Source organism: Tiliqua scincoides, chromosome 3 (genome assembly GCF_035046505.1).
Source record: "Tiliqua scincoides isolate rTilSci1 chromosome 3, rTilSci1.hap2, whole genome shotgun sequence".
Taxonomy (NCBI): domain Eukaryota; kingdom Metazoa; phylum Chordata; class Lepidosauria; order Squamata; family Scincidae; genus Tiliqua; species Tiliqua scincoides.
Window position 1 is genome coordinate 166,254,862 of NC_089823.1, and position 17,562 is coordinate 166,272,423.

At 42.0% G+C, this 17,562-nt stretch overlaps 1 protein-coding gene across 1 annotated transcript in view; it reads right to left on the minus strand.

Annotated features, from left to right (window-relative positions):
• Nucleotides 1-17,562, minus strand: part of LRRC27 (leucine rich repeat containing 27) — a 58,374-nt gene that overhangs the window by 34,121 nt on the left and 6,691 nt on the right. Inside the window, exons 4-5 of the mRNA XM_066622572.1 lie at nt 10,776-10,928; nt 7,690-7,812 (exon numbers count right to left, since the gene is read on the minus strand). Of these exons, the coding sequence (XP_066478669.1) occupies nt 7,690-7,812; nt 10,776-10,928 (276 nt within the window). The remainder of the gene's footprint in view (nt 1-7,689; nt 7,813-10,775; nt 10,929-17,562) is intronic.

Genomic DNA, 17,562 nt, shown 5'->3' on the forward strand with positions numbered 1-17,562 from the left:
AATGCTGTTTGGCCTGCTGTATGAAATGAGTTTGACACCCCTGCTTTAGTAGCATCAGTGATAGCCACTTCTAGGTGCCATTCAGTATGTTAATTTTGGTTAATATGCTAGACTGGACCAAAACATTCAGCAGATTGAGGTGCTACAATCATCGGCAGATACCACTGAGATACAATGGACTACATCTCTTCAAACTGCAAGCCAGTATTTTTGAATGCTCCCCACACTGAAAGCTTCCTAAAATAACTGTAAAAAGCTTTTAAGGTTGCAGTCTTATACATTGGGATGTCCCCAGTGAACTCAATGGGCTTATTTCTGAATAGACATGCCCAACATTGGGCTATAGGTTTTCTTCTTGCAGGAAGTTACTTTACTCTGAAATGGTACTGTCCATCCAACCATATCATCTACTGCATACATAGACCCAACCTTTGTTCATGCTGAGGGACTAATCTGTGTGGAAAAATAAAGTTCATGTTTGAGTTTTGTAGTAATCCCTGGAGTAGGACTAGCAATTATGAACTGGGTCCCCTTTTGTATTTGTACTCAGAGCTTCATTCACTCACTCAGTTCAGGCTGCTATGGCAAATGAATGCAACTGAAAAGCTGGCATTAACTTCTACACAGCAGAAGGGATCAAGATCTTATTGTGTACAGAACTGGAACAGAAGATCTTATGCCACTTGGAACATATTTAAATTAGCAGAAAGGGGCATGCAAAGTCACAGTGTGGAGGCAACATGTACCTGATGCATAACAGGAGTGGGTAGGAGCAGATGCATCCAGCTCCTAGGAACATGCACAGAGCTTCTCCTTGTCACACTGCCACAGCTGAGCTATGCTGTAACCAGTCTGACACAGAAGGCAAGGAGAACCTATAACTCGGCATCCACCACCAGGGGTTCTGGTGCAAATAATATCCAGCCTGTCACGAATAATGGAAGCTCTTCCATAGAAGAATCTTAGAGCAGGGAGAGTATTCCAACTGTTCTCACTAGAGTCCACTGACTTGCAAAGGCAATCCTAACCACACTTTCCTGAGAGTAAGAACCATTGAACAAAATAGGACTTACTTCTGAGTATACCTGGTTAGGAATGTGCCCCAAGTCGGTTTCCAAGGGTTGGGAAAAAGCAACAAGGAGTCAGTAATGAATGTACAGAAGTCTTCGATTCTTGCAACTTTATGCAGTATAAAGAAAGTCAGAAGGCACCTGCTATTCCTGTTCTCTCCCAACCCCTGGAATATGGCCTGGTGATACAGGAGCCTCTAGTAAAGACTGTTGGAATCAGGACTGGCCTATCCATGAGGCCAACTGAAGTAGTTGCCTTAGGTAACAGATTGGTGGAGGATGCCCATCTCTGTCCGGCTATTTGCCTTCACTGCACCACTCCCTGGATTGAAAAAGGCAGAGGGATACAGAGAGGAAGATAAAATGTGGATGGGAGGAGACTGCTGTGTGGAGAGTGAGAGGAGCAGAGACTGGCACATCATCGGCTAAAGGGGATCGCATCTGGCATACTGCCAGGCATCAGGAGGTCTTGGGCCAGCCCTGGTAGGAATACAGGTCCAACCTTGTTATACACGGATTTTATATACACAAATTTGACTCAACACAAATGGCCACTACAAATGAGAAGGAATCTGCTGATCCCTGGAGAAGGGGAAAAATGCACCCCTTTAAAATGCTTTTCTTACTGTTGTAGAGATTTTTATCTCAACATGATGAGAAGGGCCCTTTAAATTAAAGGAAAACAGGCCTTTACAATAGTTAAAGGGCAGCCAGCTAACAATCCATCAATCATTCTCTCTCCAAGTGACCCCCCTCCCTTCCCCCTGAACACTTGAAAGAAAGATAATCCTTTCTAAGCGCCTAGAGAGAGACTGATTGTTGGATTGTCTTCTTAATGACTCTATCTTAACATCACAAAGGTCAACAAGGCTGTTTTTAAATCACGTGAGCAAACGGACTTTGTTTTTTAAATTGATTTGCTATAGTTCGATTTTTGCCATCCACCTGAGTTCTGGGAATGGAACCCTCCCGAATGAGACTCCACCTGTAGTCTTGTTTTAGAATGCTGGTCACCCTGGTTTGAACCAGGGACCCAGGACCCAGGGTGAAGTAATGCACTTGCATTTAAATGAGCTGGATTGTGGCCCAATTATTTTACTTATCCATACTTTCAATTTGTATATGGAATTGTAAGTATACCATATTATCCATTTTAGATGCTTCACTACCCACTGTTTTGACCATCTGTGGAGGATGCTTGAATGTAGGAAGTGTTAGATGTACATATATGAACACAGGATATTATTGTGCACAATTAATATAATGTAAAATAAATGCCAGAGAAAATATGCATTTGGTGGAGTTAAAAGGGCAACACACTCAGTTCCCAAAGTGACTGGCATGATAAATGCTCACAGCTCTGGGAAAGTCTCCTGACACATCCAGCCTGAACTTGAAATCTCTCTACTTATGAAATGTCATCAAGGCTAAAAACATTTATGCATGGAGCATGGAATCCCTGAAGGCTTGGCTTTCAGTCTAATTGGCCTCCTGGGTTGGATACTGGATACTTTTTATTCATATACATTAGTGGAAGCCTTTTAAATATAAAAGGTTAGATATAAAACTTTGACCAAACTAAACGTGCATACTTGATATTCCCTTTCCAAACACTTTGTGGTTTCAGTCTTTAAATCCTGTACTTTCGAGCTTCCTCACTAAATTAACTCTAGGAACATTTTCAAGTAACCTAAGGGCCCAATTCTATCCAATTCTCCAGCATGGATGTAGCTGCGGCAATAGGGCATGTGCTGCATCCTGCAGTGTTAGGGCAGTAATGGAGGCCTCTTCAAGGTAAGGGATCATTTGTTCCCCTGCCTAGGGGTTTCCATTGTGGCTACATTGGTGCTGGAAAGTTGGATAGGATTGGGCCCTAAGTATAATATGTTAAGCAGGCGATCTGACATCTTGTCTTTTTGTCTTTTTTTTTCAGAAGTATTTAGCAGTCCCAGACTTTTTTCCCCAGAAGTATTTAGCAGACCCAGACTGGGGATTTGGCACTGGGGGTGAAATTAATCCCTTCCTCCTGCTCTTTTTCCCAAGTTGCTAATTACTCCAAGGGAGTGGAGTGGAATGTCAGTACTTTGGACCTTGCATGCTTCCTCACTCTGAACCTAGTAAGAGCTCGGGGAGTGACTTATAAGAACTTGGGGAGGAAAATGGTGGGAGAATATGTGCTCTTTTCCCACTGCCACTTTCCTCACCTTCAATTCAGCCACTTAGGGTGGCTAATTATGGGATCAAAGATTCCATACACTATATCTAGTTTGACCCTTAGATTCAGTTCTCCATCCACAGCATAGGTAATTGGTAGTTCCAAAACTGATACCAGCTATCTGATCAAGGCTGCACACACCATTCCTAACCTAACAATGTGAAATTTGCAATGACTGCTGGCTGTAGCAACCCAGTACCTTGAACCTTATGCAGGGTATTTGTGGGATTTAAAAAGTTTATATCATGTTTCTTTTCTCTCTAATATGGTCCATCAAGTGTGATTATCCCCCAAAATACATAATAGCATGTACCGTGGTCCAGCAGAATCGGGGTATGTGAAAGTATGTGCATGATATACACAAAAGACCACAGGAAAATATTTGTTTAGAAATGTGTCAAAATACAAAAGCTTGCTGCATCAAAGATGTGAGTACTTTTTCACTTCACATTTTACAAACATCTAGCAGTTTCCTTTTTCCTAACATTTTTGCTAAGAACAGAATATAAGTCACATAGAAGTTTACTACAAGGTTTTACAGTATAGTCCTTCAAATTTGGAAAACAGGAAAAAAATCATATACAGTATGCAGTAACGAAGGCAATTAGACAATTGAAGAGACCTACTGCATATTTTAGTGTATAATTTATTTTTATACAAAAGCAATGAATTTATGATTTGCAGACACACAGCTATAACAAATATTGTGCAGTATTTTCAGAAATGCTTACGATAATTTCTGAGACAAATGTTACATGTGTACAAATAGATTTCTCTTAAGAGTGGACCTATTTAACATCAAATATTAATGTTTCTGACTTTCTTTTTCTTTTACTTCCATTGCTAACCATAAAAGTGGGGTAATAGCAAGTGTTACAAGCTTCCCCAGTACACAGCATAATTATCTTTCACACTGGACACATATTTTTCAAACAAAATTTAGCATTCTCTTACGTCTATTAACTGTATAATTGTAATAGGAAGCTCAACAGTTAATCCAAACTGGTTTTTTGATGACAAAAACTACTTGTAATAATTTAAGAGTTGGGAAGGGCTTACAAGTGATCATGTCCCCAATCAGATGTGTGCATATGCTGCGATGCACCTGCTTGAGTGGGCTAAACTGGCCACATAACTCTGCTTATAGGTGTCCTCTCCATTGAAGTTCCTGGAGAAACTCATGTACACTCTGGAACATTGCTCTCAGTAAATTCGAAAAAACAAATTGCCTTGTTATTTCTTTTTATAAAAAGTCATTTTTGGGAAGATTATCATTCATTTCCAAACAAATTCTGAATAGGGTTTATAGTGCACTCCGCTTATGCAAAGGGGCTTTGTAGAGTTGTGACCAAATTCCTTTCAAGTTGACAGAAACTCGTACAGTCTAAGAGACAATAACACTGTTCAGTTATTTCACTGTTCACTGTTTGCACCACTCCTCTGCCCAAAATGTTTGCATAATATTGCTGCAATGCTGATTTCAAGTTGTATTTTGTGCTGCTGCAGTAATATGGCATTCTGATACAGTCCATCCTAAACATTTATGTGATGGTACAACAAGTCTTAGTATCAGGCCATAATTGTCGTGATGCTTTAGTTTATGTCAATTGGTTATTTTATTCTGAAACATGCAATTGTCTCTGACAAGCATAAGAGGAGTACATCACATTTCACAATAAAGATTAGCTAATTTCTTAATACAGATTGATCTATGAGAAGGAACCCATTTCAATTTAACCTTCCTTATATATTTTAGTCATGAAAATTTATCAAATACAATAAATAACGACAATGCAATACATTAAAAATCTTATTTAAATGACATTTAAAAATATAACATCTTAAATGTTTTGTGTGTGTGTGTGTGTGCGTGTGTACAATATATTCATACAGCGATAGCAATTCTCAGCAACTGCTTCAAATATTCAGTGTGCCAGGATTCTCCGAAAGCTTCTGGATTTAAATGGAATTAAATCTATAAACCACAAAATTTTAAAAATATATTATTTCTTGCATCAAATTCAGGATTTCTCAGGTATGAAAAAATAATTTATAAGTGCTAAAGTGTCACTATTTCTGATCTAGCACCAATGACGCTATATTCTTCTATATGCATAATGGAAGAGAGCAGGAACATTTTTGTTTTGGGGGAAATACGCAAAGCATTCTGGAGGGGGGGATGTTTACTCCAGTAGCAGAGAGTTGGTTTGCACAGCATCCAAAACTGGACAAAAAAATGACAACAAAGAGGCAAAACAACTGGCATTCAAATGGTGGACTTTGGGAGAAAGATTCAAAGCAAATGGCCCAGTCCCAATTCATGGCCTGCACTGGCAGAATGCACACTGGCCTAAAGCGCTTTGCAACTGCACAGAGATCAAGCACACCAGAGAGAAGGCTGGAGCCTTCCTACACATGCCGGCAGTTGTTGCAAGGCCAGCTGGAACAGGTAACTCCGGTGCAGGTGTGAGGGGGAGGACGGAAAGAAGGTTTAACAGGGTGGCCGTGGGGCAGAGGCCTGATCAGGCCTGTAAGGGATACCTGATCGGTGGTGCCTATGCACACCATAACCAAAACCACACTGCAGTTTAGCTACAGGGAAAATACATTTCCCCACAAAAAAATCTGCTGAGGATGGGACTGCAAAGGACATTTTATGGATCATGCCTAGCAATCAGAAAATAATTGATGGAAACATCTTAATAAGAGATCTCAAACAGTTACATATGAGCAGTATTTTCTTACAGCAGTCTCATTCAGTCATCACTGTAACACCATAAATGTCACATTTTTTGGTTGTCAGGGCCATGCCTCAGGCTCATACATTTCCCCTTTTCCTTTTCTTTGCATATTCATATTTACTTCCTTATTTTTTCCTTAATTTCCATAAAATGTCTGCAGACTAAAGGTGCATGAACATCCCTTGTCTTGAACTGAAAGGGCTAAGGGATTTGCTCATGTTCTAAAACAGGGTGGGCAAACCCCAGCCAGTGGGCCATTTCCAGTCCTTGGGAACCCCCCCCCCATTCTTCCTGCGGGGAATCCCGCCCCATCTTCAACATGCCTCTAATCTGCTGGAGACTCACCAGTGCCCGCACTGGTCCAACTTATCTGGTTTCATCTGCATGTCTGGCGAAAGCACATCCAAGATTGTCCCAAGTACATCATGTCTCCATGTATTTTCTGCTTTTCCTTGGGTGTTAATTTAACCCCCTCCAACTGCCTCTGAACAACTTATGTCTCCATGTGTTTCTGGCTTGGTCTGGTTTGGTCTGTATGTTTTCATTGAGCAAGAGGTGTGTGTGGCAAATAGTTCATAGTTCTCATGTAGTTCTACATGCCTATATTATAATTCTCATGTGTATCATAAACTCAGTAATATTCATTCATATTAAGTTCCATCTCTAATACATTCATTTATGTAAATGTACATAAATTTATTCAAATTTGAAATGTAAATTAATTCTTTTTTTCCAGGCCCCCGACACAGTGTCAGAGAGATGATGTGGCCCTCCTGCCAAAATGTTTGCCCACCCCTGTTCTAAAATATGCAGATTCTCAAGGCATAGTGAACTATTGTATCCACTTATCATGAAGTATCCAAAAGCATCCACACACCCCTGCTTATGCTGCTGCTCTCACCCCTGTCCCAAGGCACCCATGTTTTCTCTTGAGACAGGGAAGGTGGCAACAGCCATGCATTCCAAGCACTTCCACTGCTGCTGCTGCCAGCTCTTTCCCAGCCCCAAGGCACTGTGAAATACTTCCCTGGGGTAGGGGAAGGCACTGGCAGTGGGAGAAGCCTGTGGCAAGTTCACACCCTAATGGAGTGTCTTTTCCACACTGGGGCTGCTTGCAGGAATGGGGAGGTCTGATTAGCTTGTGCTCATTCACACATAATTGGGGCTGTGTTCTCTATGGGCACCAGGACACAAGTTGTGTCTTGTGTGCTCCCTGAAGCATTTGGTGGGCCACTGATACAGGAAGCTGGACTAGATGGGCCTTTGGCCTGATCGAGCAGGGCTCTTCTTATGTTCTTATGATCCAGCATGGAGAACATAGATAAATTTATCATAATCTCTCTCCTGCAAACTGTAGTTTGTCTATACCAGAATTTGAAAATGTGCTTTTCACTTCTGGTTTCATGGTAAAGTATGGTTTGGAATAATGATGATTTGCCTATTTGGGTGTCTCAGCAAGCTATAGCTACTATGATACAAAAACTGCAAAAGAGAACTATAGTGCACAAGGTAAGGAGGAGGTGCACAAACTTGAGGCATGGTTTGTTTGTAGTGTCTGAATCAGGTCACTATATAATCTAGATTAGACACACTGGAATTAGGATGTGTATAAAAATTAACACCAGAAAGTTGTCTTCTAATGCTAACATTCCACTAAACTCACTAATGAAGCTCATCTGTTTCCACAAATCGCTGAAAGCTTTCCTACGATCTGGTGGTCTGTCGCATTTTCTCTTGTATTCTCTAACAATGGCCTTTGCTTCTTGTTCTAGCAGAGAAGGGAATTCTGCGAAATACAGAATTTCAAGGTATGTACACATTTTATAAATGACTAAATTGATATGAGATAAATCTCTATAAAGTATACTGTGAAGAATCTCTTGCTCTGACATTAGTTCGTTCCTTTAATGATCCTTCGAGTCCACTGAAGATACTTTTGCAAATACATGCTTGTTCTTGAGAGATAACATGTTAATTTATAGATATGACAAGTGTGTTTGCTTACTGAAAGTGGATCAATAAACTGTTGAAGAATGATGGCTTAAAACAAGGATTAAAGCTGCACTGCATAAGCAGTTGCCAAGCTGATTCTTCTCTTAGGTCTTTCAGTACATCTTCTCATAGATATACAACAACATTTCAACACTTCACTAATGACAAAACAAACACTCCAATTTTCCTGAATGTTTTAAAAGCTTAAATATGGTTAATGTAATGCACAAAACAGCCATTTCAGGGATCCCTGACATTGGGTAGTGTGACCAATCAGGGAACCTGGATCATGATGCAAGAGGATCCTGACTCAGAGTTGCCCATCCAAAGCTTGGACCAAGTCATCCTTTGGAAATACACATAATGCTTACATTAACAAAACAATTTAAAATGTCTCTCATGAAAGTGCTTTCATCTCTGTCCTTTCAGCTGATAAACTGCACAATTTCATTATTTCCATTCCTACTACAAAGTAATATTTCACAACAATGAAATGGATAGCCTTTGGGGCAGAAAGGCAGGATATAAATCATTAAACAAATGAACAATATAACATCAGAGAACCATCATCATTTCAGAACCAAACTCTATTTTATTCTTTTTAAAAAAACAACTTCCTAATTTTTTTTACCACACATAAAATTCCCACATAGTTCAAACCAGTATATCACTTCTCAACAAAGAAGAAGTCTATAAAGTAGCTTTCACAGCAAAGTGAATCAGTCTTCTGATGTGGGTATTGATGTAATATAAACTCACAAATACAAGTTTTTTCCTGGTAATCTATAGTGGGAGCCCAAAATTCCAATCTAGAGAAGGATCTTTTCTGGACTGGGAACTGCAGGTAAAACTGGTGCAACTAGTCATGCAGAACTAGGTAAACTGGGGTGGCACTTAGAAGGTTTAGAAGGTTGTTTTTTTTAAATGTTCTATATTGTTTCTGCCAGAAGTACCAAGAATATTGCTACTGACAACTCAGAGCAACACTTCTTTAGAGTTACAGCACTAACAGAGGCAGAAGTTGAAGTACAAAGGATATAAACTTTATATGAAATATAATTCATATGAGAAACATGTAATACTTAAAAGCCATATAATATCACTTTTAATGACTCTTGAGGTTCACAGAGTTCTCTTATCTACTCTTGCTTCAAAAAATTGCACCTTTTCCCTGTTTCTTCTGGGTGGTCACACCTATTACTTTGTTTTCAGCTATCTCCAATAAGAGACTTATTTTCAGTTATTACATCTTCACATGTGATCCATTCATCAGGTATTTCAGCCCTCATTTCCACCACTTCACGAGTATTTTGTGTTACCATACCGAGGAATTCCTCAGTCACTTACAAGGAGTTCAGCCTGGAACCGGGTTGTGTGCAACTTGAACTAAAATCTTGGGCCAATACAAATAGGACAAGCTCTCAAAGATTAGGCTTGCTGAAATCACATTGGCCTGCAAGTCTTGGAGACAACCCAGTTCCTTGTACATCTTGCCATGGACAAACTAAAAACCTCACTTTACTGGAGAGGAAAATAGCGGTATGACTCTACCCCAAATACCTCTTCTTGGATGCCAAAATGTTTTTTCTTAGATGAATAGCCAAAATTACATAAGATATTTATTACAAGTATATAATAGGAAAGGACACAAGACAGTAACGACTGATTCACAATTATTGTGACAGATTGTTGGCCTCACAAATGCATCCAAGACCATGTTGCAGTTGATGAAACCTGTTTCAAGCAACTACATAGACCAAGGGCACAGCAACACACAAAGTGCTCTTTCACAAAAGCAAAGAACAATATTTGGCATCCTGGAAACCTATACTTGCACAGAGAAGGCTTACATGGAGGTAGTACAACCACAGGGATAAGTGGGAACATTCCGTATAAAAAATGAGACAGGTCAAATAAATGCATTTTCATTATCTCTCTAGCATAGGCAGCCCACTGAGACAGAGGAGGAAGCAGAAATGGCCTATCTGTCCCCAGTGTAATCAGACTCCAAAAAATTAACTAAATGGACCATTAATGTCCCTAATGGTGCAATCCTATGTGCTCATATGCTGGCAGATCCCAAGATATTCTATGGTTGGCAGATCCCCAAGATGTTCTAAGGAGGGGGAGGCTATACACAGCCTCCCTAAACCTCAGAGAGGCACTCCTGGTTTGCCGAAAAACAGAACACATCCAGGCACAACTGAAAGTCCTCTATGGTCCCCCCACAAATCTCAGTATCTGCAGGTTCGGTGTCTGTGAGGTCTAGGAATGGATCCCATGCAGATAGCAAGATCCAACTTGTACTTAGCCATGGCATATAGGCTACCTCAGAAGGAGCTGCTTGAACCTTTCACTAACAAGATTATGCCGTATCTCCAAAACTAGACATGATAGGCAAAACTGATGCAACTTTTGGATTCAGCACCCCAAATATCCCCAGGAATAGCTCTAACTTTTAAGACAGTGTGTTGGCCTCTGTAAGAGATAGTTGAACTGCCTCAACAGAAAAAGATATATAACAACTACAGCCACAACACTCCTGGCAACTAAAGTACATGTACAGTGAAGAGTTCTTATTTGCGTTCCCCTTAACACAGCCCAATCCTAGTGCCAGAGCCTTCTTCAAGGTAGGAGTACAAATGTTCCCTTACCTCTGGGCTCAACTGTGGCTGCATTATCGCTAGAAAGTTGATTGAGATTGGATTGTTAATGAGGTAATTAGAGTTTTCAAAAGTGTATTAAAAACCAACATACCCATAGTAACAGGTTCTGAGCAGTCAGGACTTTGATTATTAAACTTTTGAAGAAAGCATAAAATAGCTGGTAGGCCTTTCTGTGTCACCTCAGGAGGTGGAAACTCCAGAGGACAATGCCTGAGATTCAAAGCTGTAAGTGAAGTTAAGTTACCTGCCAAAAAAGAAAAAAAATTGTTTTAATTATTGCAAAGAAAGAGCACTTCTCAGATTCTGAACTGATCATTAAAATGCAGTTACTTGGAAAAATTAAAGACATATCCATCTACTGTTTTGTAACACTTCTAATACAAAGATGGTGCCAATTCCTAAGTCTTAAAGCGAAACTCAAAGGTATTTATAAGGTCTTTATATAGTTAACATGTATATCCCCCACCAACTGTCTTCTTCCACCCCAACACTGTCCACACCAACAGCCTGGCCCAATGCTGGGGCAGCACTGGCGACCAGCACGCTGTCCCAGCAATAGCTGTTGCGAAAGTGACGTAAGGCACTTTGTCGCCTGCAGAGAGCACGCTGTGACGGCAGAGAGGCCAGTGCCAGTTGGAATTGGGGCCTCCACACCAGCAGGACACAGAAAACGAGCAGTAAGTATCCCTGCCAAGCAGCAGGGAGGCTTTTCAGGGTGGAGGGAGGGTTGGCGGAAGGCAGGGGGGTGGAACTCATTAGAGGGTGGGTGGGCCAGTGGGTGGATCAGACCTGGGGTGGCAGCAGAAGACACCGCCGAGTCCTATTCCCCCCTGGAGCCATGGAGGCTGCCATGGATCTCCTTAGTGATGCCCCAGCTTAAGAGCTGTGCCAGCTGGCGCAGATCCAAGGAAACCCATTAGGGCTGCTGGGGTTCTATCCAGGATAAGGATGTTACCCCAAGAAGACCTCCAGCAGCTTCTCTGCCCCCACTGGATACAGAGGTGGCCATTTTGGTGTCACTATACCGCATGGCAGCACCAGGCTATGGGATTGGGCTCTAAGCCTCTGTTATTGCTTTCCTTTCCATCCCAAAGCATCTCCCTTGTTCCTTCTTTTTATTCTGGCCAGACTCTTCTCCCAGCCTCAAGCTGCATCTTTCCTCTCTTCCAATTTGATATACAATCACTCCAGACTCCCTGCCACTGACTGCACTTCTATTGCTTCTGTCAGCTCCAGTCTCTTCCCAGGCTGCACCTCTTTCCTTCTCTTATCAAACCTCTAGGTCTCATGTGCTGAAGAGAGTAATATAGAAGGGAAGAAGCAAAGTCTTAAATTGCTTCTTTTTTGATTGCCTGGGAGTTGCACACTTGAACATCCTAAGAGCTGCATGAAGCTTCTGAGCTACAGTTTAACCCAAGACCTAAGAGTACTTAGAATGCTTTCAGACAGCACGAAACGCCCTCAAGTTAAGCTGTACAAAGATGGAACTCAAAACTGACATAGACCACTTCTGTTTTTTTGGAAAACACATTTGCCTATTATCTTACAAGAACTATTTGATTGCACTTGGATAGCTACTCTCCATTTCCCCCCCCCCCCAAAAAAAGTGGTTAAAAGGTTTGTAAAACTGCTTTTGCTTATTCTCCAAAGATGCTTTTGGACTCTATGGAATTATCCCAGATCAGCTCTATCATGAGGGCAGAAGGTATGTGCTACTTTGTGTTAACCTGAATGTATGGACACATTTTTTTAAATATTCTTTGTAATTCTTTCACATGCAAAGCAAGTCAAATACAATAGCTTTCCTAATACCAGAGTCTTCTGGTGTGTACAGAATGAAAGAGCAAGATGTTGTGAAGATGAGCAGGGCAAAATGTGAAATGTTAAAAAATGTTTTTAGAAGCTCTTCAACTAATCAAACTAATACAGGAGGGCCCATATCCTTGGATCCTGAATCTGCAGATTCACTTACCTGCAGATAGAGTCCATGGGCCCCTGCAACCCTCCTCCAGAGCTTCCCCAGGCCTTCCAATGCCTTATAAGGCATTAAAAATGTCACTTCCAGTTTTTTGGGGAGTGGGGGTGGGGAAACCATGTGCATCCTCTGCTGGGCTCAGACAACCCTCTGAGAAAGAGGGGAGCAGAACTCCTCTTGGCTTCGGAGGGTGGGAAGGGTTGGTGTTCATCCGTAGCCGTAGTTTCATTTAACGGAGGAGGGGGAGATTCTGGAACTGTACCTTCATAGATTCGTGGGCACACCTGTACATCAATATTACAGGTAGGCTATAATTTTCATCAGATTCAGGAGAGGGGGAGGAAATATTAGAAAATAAAGGACAATGGCCATAATTCTAAAGCCTTAGGTTGCATGTGCAGAACAGATTCATACTTCAGCTCCTGAAGTGGCTTGTGTCTCCAAGACAACAAACTACTTAAAACCATTCATGTGCCCTGTAATTTGTGATCTTGCAAAAGGCTGCAGTACTGTTGTTGTTGTTTTTTTTTAAATAATGTTATCTTAAAGGACTAAGGGAAAATCTTCAATTGTGCACATGGGTCTTTTACTCACACACATCTAGGGCCTATGGATTACTGCTTCTGCTGCTTTCTTAGATTTATAGCATCTTCTCCTCCACATAAAAATCTCAGAACACGAAAAATATTATAAAACAAATTGTAAAAAACAGTTCCCTTTCTCAAGAGCTCACACTATAAAAGACCAGCTGATAAAATCTCCATCAGCTGTAGCTTGACTCTGCTTATTTTTGCTGGATGAAGGGTTTTGAAATTTCAAAGTCCGAATACTCTCAGCCACAGCATATGTCCCAATAAAATATGCAGTATTAACCTTTCCTTCATCCAACAGAAAGCAAAGTTTAAGCCAAAACAGAATTGTCTATCTGAAAAATAAAGAAAAATACAGCCATGCTCACAGCAGGGAAATCAGGAAGGTGAACAGATGGGATACCAGGTACAAAGTTATAGGCCACAACTTTACAGATAGAGCAGCCATTTATATTTTGGCATAAGGGGTCAGGGATAGCACCAGACTTCGTTGGGTACCGAAGTATGACATGGTTCTTGGCAGAGGTGTAACTAGGGTGGAGCCTGAGGGGCATCTCCCAGGGTGCTATGCCAAAGGAGGGCTCATGCCTGTCCCTCAGGCTCCGCCATAGTTATGCAGGAGACACTGGTGACTTTGCTCTCCCTTTCCTTCACCTTCAAAGGTGAGCTTCCACAGGAGAAAGAATGAAGCGTGAAGTTGCATCAATGAGCGTCCACTCCTCCTAAAAACACAGAAGTGACTAACTTGGACCACAGGCAGCAAAAGGTAACATAAAGGTACCATAAAATTTTTGCCAAGTAATCAAGCTCCAATTATCACTTCGCCTTATCTCCAGGTCAATCAGAGGGCAGAGCCTTTCAACTCTGAAAAGTTTCCTTTCTCAAGCAGCAGGCAGGCACTGCTCATTAGAAGCAATGCATTTGTTTCTACAGCAACTTCACTGGGAAATTCCAGCCAAAGTTAATCTTTTATTCTCCTTCCTTCTTCCCCTTTTGCAATTCTGCTGCAGCCTGGTTCTGCTTTGCAAAGGCTTGCATTTAGCAGAGATCTGTTTTTTTCAACACCAGGATGGGATCCTCCTTTCCATTTGAAACAAAGTCCCAGGCTACAATTCAGTGCACCATTATTTAAGAATAACACCCATGGAAAGCGGTGGGTCTACTTCTGAGTGAAAAGAGTTGCAAATATCTCATCTCTCTGCTGTGAATTGAATTGCACACTCCCAGTTATGTGTTATGGGTTATATGTTGTGCGTAGAGCTTCTGGCTTAACACACCAGACACCTTAAAGGTGGATTTGATTCATGGTTCTCCTGCAGTGGTTCCTACTGCATATCCCTTAGCAGCCCATTTCCATAAATTTTACCCTTCATATCAGCAAAATGTTTGTAATAATACAAGTCCTCATCTCCTCTCTATGAAAACCCAGACTTCATGTATTCATCACATATGTTCTCTTTTTATCTCCTTGAAGAACAGAAGACTCTGTTTTGCACCAGAATTGTGCTGAGAAATTCTGGGTGATTGATCACTTTCCATATTATGTTTCAGCTTTTTTACTGTGCTGGTTTTCAATCACTGGTTCATAGATGAATTGATGACCAAAAACTAGCTGTTGGTGGGGCTTTCACTGCCAACTAGCTACCTCCCTTCCTGCCTTGCTGGTCCTTGCAAGGCATTCCTGCCTTGTAAGGCATTCTGGAGCATGACCTGCCTTTTTTTGCCATTATTCCATTCTTTTTCAAGTACCACTAAAGGTCCTGTTGAGTGTCCCTAGGAGTACATGAATATCAGGTTGGGAACCACTGTTTTACTACAGTGGTATGTTGTTTACAGTGCATTTACTCTGATAGAGTTTACAAAAAGGTGGTGAAGACCAGAATTTAAAGAGAAGAAAAATGTATCTTATGATCTTTTACTCTGTTTTTAATAAATTAGAGACTGTACAGTTCTTAGATAACAATTAGTGATAGGTTATTTTTCAGGATCTGGCCTCGGGTAAAATCAGACAAAACTATAGTCAGACCCTCCCCTAAAGTTTAACCCCCGACTTATCCAAGGGTCATAGAAAATTTCATGATTGTTGGCTCAAAACCTGCCCTTGACTTATCTGTGGGATCAACTTAGAGGCAGGTGTCTGCGGTAGTCACTTCTAGATTCTCCCCAGAGGAGGAGGCACTGGTGACTTTGTGTCCCTGTTCCTTCTCCTTCAAAGGGGAGCCTCCACAGGAGAAGGAACAGTGGTGCAAAACAGCCACAGTGAGCGCCTGCTCCTCTGGAAAGAACCCAAAAGTGACATCAATGTCATGTGACATCATTGCCCTGGGTGCCAGGGCAGTGCATTACACCTCTGGTTCTTGGTGCCTTTGTACCCAGACCCTAACTCATTGCCCCTGCCAGCTCATCCATGCCACCCCACTCCACCCACTGCTATATACTCGGCCCACACTCTGGAGCACATACCTGAATTGCTTGCAGGTAGCAGTTCTGCTGCCTGGGCATGTGCCAGATGATCAGCATCATCTATGTGGGCACCTCCTTTTCTCTAGCTACTGCAGAGCCCAATAGAGATTGGTCCCATGGAGCTTGAGAAGACTCCAAGGAGAATCCCACTGCCTGCCGCACAACCCACTGCAGCCTTCAAGCTGACTTAGAAAAATCTAGAATCATGTGGTATTTTGTCAGCAGTTGGACTGCCAGAACTTCATTGTGTCCCTGGACAAGCTTACAAAGACAATTTCCTAGGAGGCATGTCCCAGGATCCCATGGCACCTGAAAGGCATTTGCCAATCTGCCCTACCCCATCATTGGCTGCCAGGGGACCACAGGTACCTAGAAGCTCCCTTATGAAAATCAAAAGTTGCATGGTAGTTTCTAAATTTTCTTAAGTCTATTATACATAGGCTTACATGATACATATAGAGTTAATAAAATCTAGAGTCACAGCACTCTAGATCAGTGATTCTCAAACTTATAGCATCAGGACCCACTTTTTAGAATGAGAATCTGTCAGGATCCACCAGAAGTGATGTCATGACCGGAAGTGACATCATCAAGCAGGAAAATTTTTAACAATCCGAGGTTGCAATCCTACCCACACTTATCCAGGAGTAAGTCCCATTGACTATCATTGTTAAAAGCATATACATAGTAGCCTGTTAAAGGTACAGATGTGTAACATTTCCCCAAATGCAATCACATACCATGATAGAATCAAGTCTAATATATTAAAAATAAAATAGTGACTGGATGGGGACCAACCTAAAATTGACTCATGACCCACTTAGTGGGTCCTGACCCATAGTTTGAGAAGCACTGCTCTAGATTATCACAAGTCAGCTTCTAAACTGCCAGGCAGTAGTGAACCCGCTATCGTTGTGACCCGAGGCATGCCCCCGACATGCCCCCCCCCCAGCATGCCACTCTCCCTCTCCAGGATACTCACAAAGGCTCATGGAGCTTCACGCAACATTCTGCAGTGGTTCAGAAGCCTTCTGAGGCTTCCTCTGCGGTTTTAAAAAATACTTCTGGTTTCCCAATGAAATACTTCCCAATGGAAGTATTGCTTAGAATAGCTGAGGAAGCCTCAAAAGGTTTTTCAACTGCTGCTGAGCGCTGCACAGGGCCTTGCCTGCCCACAGATCAGCAGGTACAGTGGCACAGAGGTGGTAGTGGCGAGGGTGCAATGAGTGTGCTGCAAGTGCAGTGCTCAGGTTATCTGCCCCCCCTGCCCCTAATGCAGCAGAGCAGATTAGCCAGGTCCTTTTCAAGCTCATAGGCCCTAGCGCATGCTGCTTGCCTGCCCTCTAAAGCCACCTCTGAAAGGGGAGCAAGGCCACCATGATGTTCCTTCATGCTGACAGATTACTGTTCAGATCATCTTATGGACCACAGAAGAGGAGAGATCTAGAGCAGCAAGGGACATGAACTGCTCACGTTGCCCCACAGCCACCAACATGGAGATGCAGCTTGTAGCTAGTATGTGGAATAGAGGCACCCAAACCTGAGAACTCTAAAAGGGTCCTCTGTAGAGATTTTACAGGGAGCCCTCACCCGACAACATCCTCTGCCTGCCAGATGTCCAGGTGCCATGGGACAAAGGCAGCCTGGGGCCCTTTTTTTCCAGGTATGAACTATTCCAGCATGATTTCTTCCATGATCCATTCCATGCCATTAAAACTAGGAAAGCAGAAGGCAGGCATTCCCACTAAATCAGAAGATGAGCTCAGGCTTTGGGGCAAAGCCCTACACTGGACAAATTTTTTACAGACAGACAATGGGAGGACTCACCACTCAATAGGGTGGTGGCTCTT